Source organism: Aaosphaeria arxii (assembly GCF_010015735.1).
Source record: "Aaosphaeria arxii CBS 175.79 unplaced genomic scaffold BU24scaffold_1, whole genome shotgun sequence".
Taxonomy (NCBI): Eukaryota; Fungi; Ascomycota; class Dothideomycetes; order Pleosporales; genus Aaosphaeria; species Aaosphaeria arxii.
This window is the reverse complement of record NW_022983474.1, coordinates 3,056,655-3,068,616: the sequence shown is the minus strand read 5'-3', so window position 1 is coordinate 3,068,616 and position 11,962 is coordinate 3,056,655. Positions and strand designations below refer to the sequence as shown.

Here is an 11,962-nt window from a genome sequence, read left to right as displayed (position 1 = left end):
TCTGTGATGCCTATCTCGGCCATCGCTGTTAGTATGCGTTGGGAAGATAGACACCTCGTAATAATTAGGTAGGAATCGTGGCCATAGGTAGTAGTGGTGAGGGTTCCTCTGGTTTCGGGGTCTGTGACACAATTCAATGCTAGTTTATTTCCTGCAGCCAGTTCGTGAGTTTTTGATTACTTTGCCTGCAAAAACATTGTGTAGCTGTCATACAATTTAAGCTTTAAATTATGTCTCTTTACCTGAATCTAAAATGTCCGAAAATGCAAAGACAAAGATGCATTCCGGTTGGCCCGCATGAGATAACGGACAAAATACAAATATTGATTCTACTAGACGCCGTAGTGAACATCACGCAGCAGTTTGCTAGTATCTTCTATATACTCGAAACTTTTCTTCAATCCTCTCTCAGGATGGTTGTAATGCCCGAACGCATGAGGTACTCCCGTATACCGCTTCACTGTTACCTTGTTACCGCCTTTTCGTAGAAGTTCACCGTAGAACTCTCCTTCATCTCGCTCTAAGTCAAACTCTGCAGTGATGATGTGCGCAGGTGCAAGATTTCGAAAGTTGGGCGCCAACACCGGCGTACATCTCCAGTCGGCCAGCGCTGCTTCCTGCTCCTCTGTGACCACACTTCTCAGCAATGATTTCATGAGGGGAAATTTGAGGAAGTAGCTTACCTATGGAATCGCCCAACCAATACTTCAAAAACCATTGCTCACGACCAAGTGGTCCCCACACTGCATCATGGAACAAATGCACGCTCTGGTACGGACAATTCGACTTGTCGAGCTGGAGTCCTTTCCGACAGTATCGCATGTCTGTTGCAGGTACAATCATCATGTGGAGCTTGAGCTTGATATCTTCATCGCGCGCGAAGTGTGCAAGAACGGCAGACATTTGACCTCCAGCAGAAAGCCCGCCAATTGAAACACTGCTATGGTCAATGTTCATTGAGTCGCCGTTGGTTATTATCCACTTGACGACATCCCAACAATCGTAGATACTGGTTGGAAAGGGAAATTCTGGCGCCATCCTGTAATCGACATCGACGACTTTGATGTTTGCTTTGTTGCACATGTGTCTGCACCATGCGGCCTCGCTCTTGAGTCCACCGAGCACCCAACCCCCTATTGGCAGTGTTAATAATAAAATCAAACACGACTGTTACCGCCAAAGCAGCTTTACATACCTCCATGGAAATTTACATGAACAGGGAAGGGGCCCTTCCCCTTCGGCGAATATATCCTCACTGCAACCTCGCCTGTCGGTTTTGTAACGGGGACATTCATATCCTCCACATGGAAAACGTCAGGCCCTATATTTTTAGTTCAGTAATTTGAATAGATCTTGCATGTTGCATGTGTGCAGATTCATACCTGCACATGTAGGGTAAGTGAAGCTATATTTCGCAGGGTCCTTGCGGAACTCTTCAATGGAGACCTCATCAGCTCTGATCATATCGGCGCCATATGTATTCCATAGGGAAATCCATTCAGGATCGAGTCCAGCAAGATGTTCCTGTTTGATTGCTAGTCGTGACTTCTTGGAGGGTGTTTCCGTGATTGTCTGAGTAACACTTGTTGTCGTCATTTTTCTCTCTACTCTGGTATTTTATGATAGACAATATGTGGCGCAAAGTGGAATGTTTGTCGAAAGATATGTTTTCATCGATGATTGAGATGGAATAGAAAGATTGAACATTGTTATGCACATAAGCCTTTCACTAGGAGGGTATCCCAATGCACCGATTGGTGGCGTTGGTGAATGTGGGCCTTGATTCTCCTTGGCGTTGCGACGGCCGATCTCCAACTCTCGAGACCCTATCTGGCTTCCCCACCAATTCAAGATCCCCTGCACGATAAGACCTGGGGTAACGTGCGCCGTTGGAGTGGGAGAGACCCGCATTTAAAGACTCTGGGTCGTGCAGTTGTTCGCGACATGTCCCCATCGTCAGTTGTTCATGACCTGATCCTTGGTTGATCTGCCGTAATTTTCTTTTCCTCATCATGGCTGTTACGGACATCGAGATGCATAACGATACTGTTAGTCACCCAGAATCGATGGCGGATCAGAAACCTACGGAGAACTCTGAATGGGCAAATTTACGACGGGTCCCTGACAAGTTGCCCATGGTCGCTCTTCTGATCCTTGTCGTTGAGGTATGAACTTCTGACATTGCTTCATTCCTTGCATGATGAATTTAGCTAACAAAAATACTTAGCTTGGGGAGCGTTTTACATACTTCGGTCTTAGTGGGCCTATCCAAAATTACATCAAGTATGTCTGGACTTTTTGAATCACCGCACGTGTGGGAACGAACTTGCGGAGACTGACGCTTTGCAGTAACCCCTATGCGCCAGGTTCAGATCTTCCAGGTGCACTCGGAAAGGGCCAGGCCACGGCAACAGCCTTGGGCAATTTCTTCAAATTCTGGGCTTATGCGTCGACGATTATTGGAGCCATTGTCGCAGATCAATATCTCGGCAAGTTCAAAGCCATTGTTGCAGCTTGCGGCGTCTACATCATTGGCCTTGTTATCCTCGTCGCAACAGCTACGCCCTCTTCCATCCAGAGTGGCGCAGGCCTTGGTGGTCTTGTTGCAGCCATGATTACTATCGGCCTTGGTACTGGAGGTATCAAAGCGAACGTATCTCCGATGTGCGCAGAACAGTACCAGAACGCACGCCCCGTGTTGAAGACCTTGAAGACTGGCGAGAAGGTTATCGTCGACCCTGAGCTAACCATAGGTCGACTCTTCATGTGGTTCTATTGGGTCGTGAATGTAGGAGCTCTGTCGCCATTGATAACTGTCAATGTTGAGGCCAAACATTCGTTCTGGCTAGCCTACCTGATCCCACTCATGTACGAGACTCAAATATCTACTATGCGGAAATAGTGCATGCTGACAATATCTCAGAGCTATCATTATCTCCCTTTGTATCTTCCTCATTGGCCAGAAGCGATATGTCAAAGTTCCTCCGCAAAGCTCCGCCATTGTCGACGCCATCAAAGTCGCCACGATTGCATGCCGTGAGAAGGGTTTCGAGAACGCAAAAGCTTCATCTCTCGCTCAAAGTGGCAAGGACCGAAAATACAAGTTAGCCCAGGAGGAGAGGTACACAGATCAGTATGTCGATGATGTTCGGAGAGGAGTAAGGAGCTGCAAGGTGAGTAATAGAGCGGTCTTGTCACTATATTGATATCTATCGGTATTAAGAACCCTGAACTAATGAACGCGTAGATCTTCCTTTTTCTCCCATTCTACTTCGTATGCTGGATTCAGATCTGGAACAATCTAATCTCACAGGCTGGCGAGATGGCGCTTCACGGGACACCCAACGATCTTCTCCAGAACTTAGATCCCATTGCCCTTATCATCTTCATTCCAGTGCTTGATTGTGAGTACTGAATGCCCCCGCGAGCCTCTCCATACTAACCCAACCATCAGTGGTCATCTATCCCGGCCTTCGCAAGATGAAGATCAACTTCGATCCCATCTCCCGTATTTTTGCAGGTTTCCTCCTTGCGTCCTTCTCTATGGTTTACGCCAGTGTACTCCAACACTACATCTACAATTCCGCCCCAAAGAGCATCCACGTCTGGATTCAAGCTCCTGCATATGTTCTTGTCGCATTATCAGAAGCTTTCATTATTATCACTGGGTTGGAACTGGCTTTCACTCAAGCCCCCAAAAGGTAAGTCAAATGAACCGCCCACAATTCTCTCAACGCAGGACGGAAAATCTGACGTTCTTTTCAAGCCTACGATCCTTCATCTCCGCCCTTTTCTGGATTACAATCGGCATCGCTGCCGCTATTTGCATTGCGCTCAGCCCTGTTTCACAAGACCCCTACTTGGTCTGGATGTACGCCTCTCTGGCGATTGTCGGATTCGTCGCGGGAGTCATTTTCTTCATTTGCTTCCGCAAGAGTGCGAATTGGACACCTGAGAATGTTATTCTGGAGGCGGTTGCAGTGGAGCGGAATAGTATCAATCTTCCCGGCCAGGAGTACAAGCAAGACACCAGCAAAGCTTAGTGAATGCAGTGTCATGTCACTACTGTCAACGTAATTCATACTTTATAGTAATTCCATATGCAAACAATCTAACATGATTAAATTATATACTTCTGTAATCCATATTCGACACTGATGCCATTATGGTCATCTTCACCCATAGAGTCCGCCATGTTCGCTCTCCATATGCTCATATATCTCATCCCTATTGAACTCCTTCCCGCAACCCCAACACCAATGAGTACCGCAGCCCCCGATAGTGCAAGTAATATGATTACACCCCGAAACCTTCAGTGTCCGAGTCTTGCACCCCGGACACTTCTTAACTGGAATGCGAAACTCTTCCTGCAGCCTCTTCGCTTCCTCGAGCGCTTGCTCCGCATTCCTCCTTCCCTCTGCATCAATACGTTCTACCAACGCCAGCGCATCTCGCGCCTCCTGTTCAGCGATGCGAGCGCGCTCCTGCGCTTCGGCGATACAACCTTCGCAGCGCCAATTCTGCACTGCGTCGGGAGTCCCACGCGCACACTCCCGTTCCAGGTACCGCCGTGCGTTGCCGCAGTCACTGCACCATGCGTGGATCCATTCTCCCCTTTCCTGTACGGCATTTCGAAGGTCGCCGACTGCGTGGATGCCCATGCCGTATGCAGCCAATGTACGTGCCGCGGGGAGTCGTCTGCAGAATGGGCAGAACAGTGCTGCGGTGTTAATGATGCTGCCGGATTGGTTCGATCCGTACCAGCTGTTGAGACAACCTTCGCAGATGCGCTGATTGCAGCCCCGACGTCGACAGGCGGGGAGGAGGCGTGCGTTGGGGAAGTCGGAGAAGCACAGGGCGCATGGGGTCCGTTCGAATGTGCGCTGTTTGATCCATGACATTAGAGTTGCCTTCATTGCTTCTTTGTTGCGGATCAGTTTGCCGTGCATTGTCAGTGCTGGATCAGGGTCGAGTTCTGGGAGGATGCGGACATTCGCCATAAATTTATCGGTGCCCGCTTTTGAAATCGTATGAAATAGGCTTCGCTGGAAGGGTTCTGCCACAGTTTTATCTGTATTCTGAAGTAGCCAACCTTGTCCATTCTCCTTGCAAATCCTTTCTGCATTTGTCTCCGTACTCTCGACCGTCTTTCGATTATTGACACATGCTGTACACTTGAAAGGATGCTGGATATCTTTCCGAAACTCGTGAGGCCATATTATCCTACTCAGACACTGTTCACATTCTAGAGTAGGTGCCGTTGGCTTCCCCTGAGTGTCCGAGGCGACTCGCTTCTGGGTCCGGCAGAAGTGGCATTTTGGGCGAACGTTCAAGTCTTCGGGATTGTAGCACACGTACTGTGCCCGGCATGCTTGAACGCTACATTCAACCCAAGTGGCTGTTGCGGTTGCGTCATCGTGCTTGTTAACGTGAGCATTGAGAGCGCGGGATTTGTGATTTGCATCTTGAAAATCATTTGTAATGCAGAGGCCGCATTTCCCACCCGACTTCTCAACCATGATTGTCACTGATCGAGGATATTCGCAGCCGCGACATTGAACCGTGGGGCCGACTGGCATGGCTGTCTTGTCTGGCGTCCACCCAATATCGACATGCAACGTTGTGAGTAGGTTTGCGCGTGCATGCTGATAGTGTACCAATTGTGTGAAAAGCTCCCTATCACTGTCACCCAACAATCCGGAAGCAACCTCTGCGTGGTTGTCGGCTTCTTGAACTTGTTTCCGATACTCGGCGTCGGCGTCAAGCAATAGCCCTAGACAGCTGGAGTTCCACGTCTCGGGGACCTCAAGATTGTTCCATCTGCTCTTCCACGACAACAATGCGGCTGAGGCATTAGAGAACAGCGGTGTCAGTCCGATCCTAATTGAGAGTGCTGCAAGTAGCATTGCAGGTCGTGCTGCGAGCATTGTCCCTGGCAAGACAGTATGAAGCAAGATCCTCCAAAGCTTCCATCCATTGTCCTTAGACCCCAGAGATAGGGGAATTCTAGGAACCTCTTTGTTTGTTGTCACTGCAATGTGCGCCGGAAGATCAGCAGCAGAATGGGCGAAAGACAGCTGTGTAAGTATTTTCCCCAGCCTCCGCAGGATTCTCCCATCACAAGAACGACCTATTTCAAGGAGCTCATCGCGACGGAATTCCGTGATGGGGCGAACGTCAACCTCATCGCTGTTCCCGGCACTCTCGTTTTCTTGTGCTTTTTTGCCTGCTGTGAAGGCGATAGTAGGGTCGAGGAACACACAAGGATAGCGTTCATCTTCGGGCACGGAATCAAGGATCTCTAGAATCTCCGCAGCGTAGTCGTAAGACTCCTCGAGCCAAAGTTTCATACGCGCTTTCTCTTCTGCATCCTTTATGGTCTCAATCTGCAGTCCAAATGCTGTGATAAGACTCTCCCGCTCCGGATTCTCACGATCGTTGCAGATCGCGCGCCAGAGGGTCCCGAATACTGGGTTTAGAGACATAGATGCAACATCTCGCTCGATTACATCCATCAACTGGGTAGCGACAAGACGTCTGTAGATTTCGTCTGTACGATATCGCAGTGCAAAATCCTGCACTGGCGTTTTTCTCTTCGGCAAGTATTGCCTAAGTGTGTTAGAATCGAGCGCGGTCTCCGCTACGTTATCTTCCATCTCTTTCTCTAACTTATTTCTTGCATGTTGGTGGCCCACAGCAGCTGGCAAATGACCATGCTTGCTGTCAGGATTTGGCGTGCTTGCCCAGAAGTATTGATTTGCGACATCATCACGCTCGTTCTTGATCTGCTTAATTGTCGCACCGTTCTTGTACCGCATCAATTTGGCAGGGAGTTGCACGTTCTCTGACCCATCTTTACCCGTGCCCATCCACGCCAAAAGGACGTCTACCGTTACTTTTGCAATGTTGTGTGGTCGCGCATCCGTAAGATACAGGCAGGCTCCCCGGGTGATGGTACTGAGATAATTGTAGTAACCGGCGTTGAGTGCGCTTGTGCCTAGATTTCTGTCTAGGAAGCTAAACACATGTGCCTTGCGAGGGCCCTGGTGTAATTGTTTTGCGGCTGAAACCCAATCGATAAAGTATTGTCCAAATCCATCATAAGTATCCTTCTTGCTTAACGCCGCTTGTTCGGCGTGGTAGTTGCTGCCTTTGTCCCTGTCAGCCACCATCCAGCAATGAGGCGGAGCATCTGTGTATAGCAAGACAATGGTGGTGGCATCCTCGCGCATCAGAGTGCAGGCATAGGCAAGCCCTGTCTTGGTTGCTTCTGGATAGTCGCCGCCGCCAATGGGTTCGAGATTCGCCGCCATTCTCATAACGCTCTCTGCAGTCACACTGGGCACCTTTTTAGACTTCGATGCAGCGCTGGTTTCGGCCCCTTCGCGGCCGGAACCTTCTCCATGTTGAAGCCAACCACTCCACTCGAGCATGCCATCATTTGCGCGCGAGAATTCGCTGTAATCTCGATACGCAAGCAAGCCGACGCGTTCGAAACTGTCGGTTAGGTTAGATATTGATATGACTTTCGGCAATGATATCTTTAGGGACTCGAGGTAATTAAACATCGAATAGGTAGCATCAACAAGAATCAGGAGGTCGTAGACCTCATCTGAGTTTCCGGTTGCCATGGCGAGGGAATGTGCAATGAGGATTTCGCTACCTTACTTCGTCGATGACTCTCGTGAAGATTATATACCAGCTGAAATCATGTTGGGCGCCCTGCAGCTCAGCCGCCCTTTCGCTTGAATCTATGTCGCCCTTTTGCTCATACAGTCATTGCAATTCTTGGCAAGGCAACAGTGTCGCATTGCGAAGGATTCTCTGACTCTTTTATGAATCATTTATTATTATCTCTTTTGGGAGCTATAGACCGAGAGGCCGCCTTTTGAGATGAAATACACAGCCAGATGATTGTGAATCTCCCGCACAGATGCACTAGCTAAAACCCCATCGTCCGCCAACGTACCTTGTAGGGTTATTTTACGATAAGGTGGGAATGTACAAAGCCTACGTGAAAGTTTCATCAATCATGAGTCACAAGGATCTTGAGCTACCTTCCTGGGATTGCGATTATCCGCTGAAGTATACTTCGTAAAATAATTGCACCCAGCTTGAACAATAGTAGTTGTTCGTGGTAGTCCTTATGTCCTGCCATAACATTGTTTAACTGATTTGATGTAACAATGTCTTTGAACAATGATGCTGATTCATCAACACAGGTGATGACATTTGGGTAGCTCTTGACGATCACTATGTACCTAGGTATGAATATTAAATATATACAAAAGGCCTACTTTTTCGTCAGCTTTTGTGGCCATCTCTTCATGTACACAGGAACAACACACAACCAGCAAGTTTACAGCTCCGTAGTACCGTTCAGCTACTCTACAAAACGCAACCCGAAAAAGAAAAGCCTTTCGACTTACCAGTAATGTCCGCTGAGTCAGCATATCTGGAAGCAAAAAAGCTTTGCCATGAGGTTTACGGCACAGATGACGAACAAGAATGTTCAGACCGCCTCACCCGCGCAGCTGACGCAGAGGAGTGGTCCTTACAAGTCACAGACAAGACGTGTGACACATCTATTTTTCCATATCAGGCCCAGGGTCCATTAGAAACGCCCATTCCGACCGTCGAACAGATTAAACAGGCACGACAGGACATGCCAAGATCGAGGACGGAATGGCGTGTTGGGCCATACATGGTCAAAGCATGCATCAGTGCGGCAGTATTTCAGGTGAGTTACATTCTATGCAACGATTGATCTGCAAATTTAACATATATTTAGGAAGCTGAGAATCTTCTATATCTCGAGAAGAACTCGACAGTCAGATACCCTAGATTGTATGCAGCCTTCCAGAGCGAAGGACAATGGCAGTGGGATTGGTCGCCGGAAGTTGAGCAACGAACTATTTACTACATTGTCATGGAGTACGTTGAAGGACAGAGCCTAAAAGAGCTGGAAGACGAGTTTCTCACAAGGCCGTTCGATAGATCTATGATTAGTGAGAAGATTGGCAATCTTCTCGGCGAGCAATTGCGTAAACTACGCAGTGTACCTCCTGAAGACCCTAACCATTTTGGACGTATTAATGGCAGAGCATACACGCGTATGTTGTCAAGGTATGGTGGCACAGAGCCAGACTTGACGCACAACGGCCCGTTTAATTATGAAGAGCTGGTAAAACATTTCATCATGGCCGGAAGGGTTCGGTGCGCTGTGGATCATTATTGTTGGGGTAATTATGACCCAGAGGAAGATATATTGCAGCAGCGAGCGACGTCTGTACTTATCGACATGGCGGATGCTAAGGATCGTGTCCCTGTGCTCTCCCGTACGTCGCCAGGTTATTTTCTTGTAAAGCTTATTCGGGATGAGACAGGGCGTCCTATCGATGTAGAGGAAGTGGTTTTGACTAATTGGGCATGCATGGCATGGGTGCCTTCCTGGTACGAACATAGCCAAGGGTGTTTCCATAGTATGGACCATGCAATTAAGTTAAGACATCGCCGCCTCGAACCAAGTTGGGGCAATCCACATTTGTTCACCAGCGTCTATAGACATGCCAGGATATCTATGGGCGAAGTGAATCTGAAATTGTCAGATTTCTACTCTCGCGCTGTTTTATATGGTGCGTTACCCAGGTATATATAGTTATCCGCTTTCATCACATCTTCCGACTTCGCTATCCATTCTCTCATGAGAATGGTCTTCCACCAGATTCCCATGTCTGGAACGCCAATCACTCCTGTTACATTAGATTAGACAATACCATGACAATATAACGCATGAACGCACATGACCAGACTTACAATCGATTAGTTGGGACACTGCTTCACAAGTCAAATGAAAATGGGGGTTGTCTTTGGATGAAATAACGTGTCATAAACAGTATTGAGAGGTGAGGCATTAAGATTTAATGCCCTGGTATCATATATACAACCTTTTTTTTATCACAGTCGCACTAATTTCTGCGACTCGATAGAATTAGATACTTTTGCTCGGAACCCAGGAGTGTCTAGTTTACTTTTTTGTCCTTCAAGAACTCCCTGACATTGGAAAGGCCGGTAACGCCGAGCTGCATCCAACATTAGCACAGTGAACATGGATCTTAACGGAGTTGCGGGCTTACATCTTGTGGGGTGATCAAGTTCAATTCCTTGACAGCCTCTTCGCCTCCAAAATAGCCAGGGTCGTTGATGTATGCCATCATCTCGCCCAGCTCACGACCATGGCCTCCAGGCATTGCCTTGTCCACGTCCTCAACCGTGTTCGGCACAAACTTGACGGGTTCGCCGATGCTCTTGCTCCAGATTTGTGCGATCTCGTTGAAGCTGATCTGGCTGCTGAAACCCATGAGGTTCTTCCCGGGCGAGGATGTGATGAGTGCCTTTACTAATGGTCCAGTGTCCTGGCGAGGATGATACATGGGGATTTGCTTGTTGCCATCGATGGGCTGTCTCATGACATACTCTCCGTCAGGCCCCTAATCAAATCAGCACGATGTCCAAATATTGACCTAAGAGCTACGTGGATGCTCACCTTTCGCGGACCCATGCCACCCTCGAGGTTTGTCATGAAAAATGCGGGCTGGAAGAAGGAAGTCTTCTTGTACAGCTCAGGATATGTTGCTTGGAGATATTCCACGATCCTCCACTTTCCCTCGAAATGGTAGTTCCAGGTGATTTTTCCGTGGCTCCATTTCTTGGAGTCGCCAAGTACTGAAAGAACCAAAAGATCCAGGGTGTCTGCTGTGGCCTGCGCAGCATTCACGATGTTCTTTCCCTGTTCGATCTCGCCATCAAATGCGACCTCGTTGAGCACTCGGCCCGTCTCTTGCGCCTTCTTGATGTTGGCGGGAACTTTCATTTGCTGCCAGAAATCTGTGACACCGAAGATGGCATTTGATCCCTTGAATGCTGTCTTCAATGCCTCGGCATCGTCGAGGTCAGCACCAACCATCTCTACTCCTCGGTCACTCCACACTTTGCTAGAAGGCTTGCTGGGATCACGGCTGATGCCGCGGATTTTCCATCCTGGCTCGTTGATGAAAGCCTCAGCGACTGATGCGCCCTGATTGCAACATTAGTACACTTGCATATTCTAAACTGTCTAACCAAAATCCATAGCCTTACCTGGTTACCGGTAATACCGATGATTGTGACAAGTTTGCTGGCCATGGTGAAGTGTGCAGGAGGTGTCGTAGCAAAGGATCGAGTTTGAATTCGGAAGCGGGCGAAGGTTCGTGATGGAATGGTTCTGGTATGAAGAGTGAAGGCCATTTGAGTTCTGACATTGACATAATATACCCTCGAGGCTGCTTCTTAAGCCGCTTTCATTCGGCTCTCGCCAAATGCTCGACAAGGCTGGTCGCGCCTAGCTATGATTCAACGCTTAGTGAATCCCCGCTCCACTTAGTAAGCATTATACATCGACAAATGAATCTCCCCAAATAGATGACCTATGGGACATTCACATGCATGCTAATGGATTTCCAATCGTCAAGGCTGCTAGAGTATTACTTCCTCGCCCGCATAAAGCTAGTTCACGTCTATTCCAGACTGCTCGTCCATGACCTTGCATCAACCCCGCATATCTTACTTTTCTCCAAGGAGGCAGCTATCCTCTGATAGGAATGTTTCTAGTAATTTCTGCTGAACCTGAAGATCATGGACACAAGTACTAGCACGTTCCTGAGCTAGGCAATCATTGAATAAATTGTGAAGAAGAATTGGCATCTTAGTAAGACCCTTTTATGAGGCATATATCCACGATTGCGGGGCTGTAGGTAGACGCCCGCTGAAGAAGGCCACGACAGTTAAGTAGGAATGACGAAGTGGCTTGGAAAGTTGTAACTCTAGTGTCATGCGGAAAGCTTAGCAATCAAAGGGTCAAACACTTAACTCACAATTGAAAGTCAGCGCAGCAGCTGAAGCATCTCTTTCGTAACAATAAAAC

The 11,962-nt window shown here is 48.2% G+C and overlaps 5 protein-coding genes across 5 annotated transcripts; 2 read left to right on the top strand and 3 right to left on the bottom strand.

Moving 5' to 3' along the window:
* Positions 1-332: 332 nt before the first annotated feature.
* Positions 333-1,649, bottom strand: BU24DRAFT_438531 (uncharacterized protein; the record flags this gene model as incomplete). Its single annotated transcript, XM_033530260.1, has 4 exons — positions 1,383-1,649; positions 1,196-1,321; positions 684-1,133; positions 333-625 (listed from the first exon to the last, which is right to left on the bottom strand). Exons 1-4 carry the CDS (start codon positions 1,594-1,596, stop codon positions 333-335), a joined length of 1,083 nt encoding a protein of 360 aa, XP_033389787.1. The 5' UTR covers positions 1,597-1,649.
* A 417-nt stretch (positions 1,650-2,066) lies between these two features.
* Positions 2,067-4,043, top strand: BU24DRAFT_338823 (POT family protein; the record flags this gene model as incomplete). Its single annotated transcript, XM_033523150.1, has 7 exons — positions 2,067-2,165; positions 2,228-2,283; positions 2,350-2,868; positions 2,924-3,173; positions 3,248-3,404; positions 3,455-3,701; positions 3,767-4,043. 7 exons carry the CDS (start codon positions 2,067-2,069, stop codon positions 4,041-4,043), a joined length of 1,605 nt encoding a protein of 534 aa, XP_033389786.1.
* A 71-nt stretch (positions 4,044-4,114) lies between these two features.
* Positions 4,115-7,656, bottom strand: BU24DRAFT_417099 (uncharacterized protein). Its single transcript, XM_033526630.1, has one exon. It carries the CDS (start codon positions 7,629-7,631, stop codon positions 4,176-4,178), a length of 3,456 nt encoding a protein of 1,151 aa, XP_033389785.1. The 5' UTR covers positions 7,632-7,656; the 3' UTR covers positions 4,115-4,175.
* Positions 7,657-8,963: 1,307 nt separating this feature from the next.
* BU24DRAFT_417097 (uncharacterized protein) lies at positions 8,964-10,082 on the top strand. Its single transcript, XM_033526629.1, has 4 exons — positions 8,964-9,595; positions 9,645-9,752; positions 9,817-9,976; positions 10,032-10,082. Exons 1-2 carry the CDS (start codon positions 9,002-9,004, stop codon positions 9,705-9,707), a joined length of 657 nt encoding a protein of 218 aa, XP_033389784.1. The 5' UTR covers positions 8,964-9,001; the 3' UTR covers positions 9,708-9,752; positions 9,817-9,976; positions 10,032-10,082.
* BU24DRAFT_470220 (NAD(P)-binding protein) lies at positions 9,897-11,184 on the bottom strand (the record flags this gene model as incomplete). Its single annotated transcript, XM_033532655.1, has 4 exons — positions 9,897-10,082; positions 10,137-10,490; positions 10,547-11,077; positions 11,140-11,184. The coding sequence occupies 4 exons, from the start codon at positions 11,182-11,184 to the stop codon at positions 10,023-10,025; spliced, it is 990 nt and encodes a 329-aa protein (XP_033389783.1). The 3' UTR covers positions 9,897-10,022.
* Positions 11,185-11,962: the final 778 nt, after the last annotated feature.

Coding starts and splice junctions, on each gene's coding strand:
- BU24DRAFT_417099 (XM_033526630.1), bottom strand. CDS start 7,631: ATGGCAACCGGAAACTCAGATGAGGTCTACGACCTCCTGATTCTTGTT.
- BU24DRAFT_417097 (XM_033526629.1), top strand. CDS start 9,002: ATGATTAGTGAGAAGATTGGCAATCTTCTCGGCGAGCAATTGCGTAAA. Junction 9,596..9,644: donor TATCTATGGGCGAAGTGAAT/CTGAAATTGTCA, acceptor ATGGTGCGTTAC/CCAGGTATATATAGTTATCC.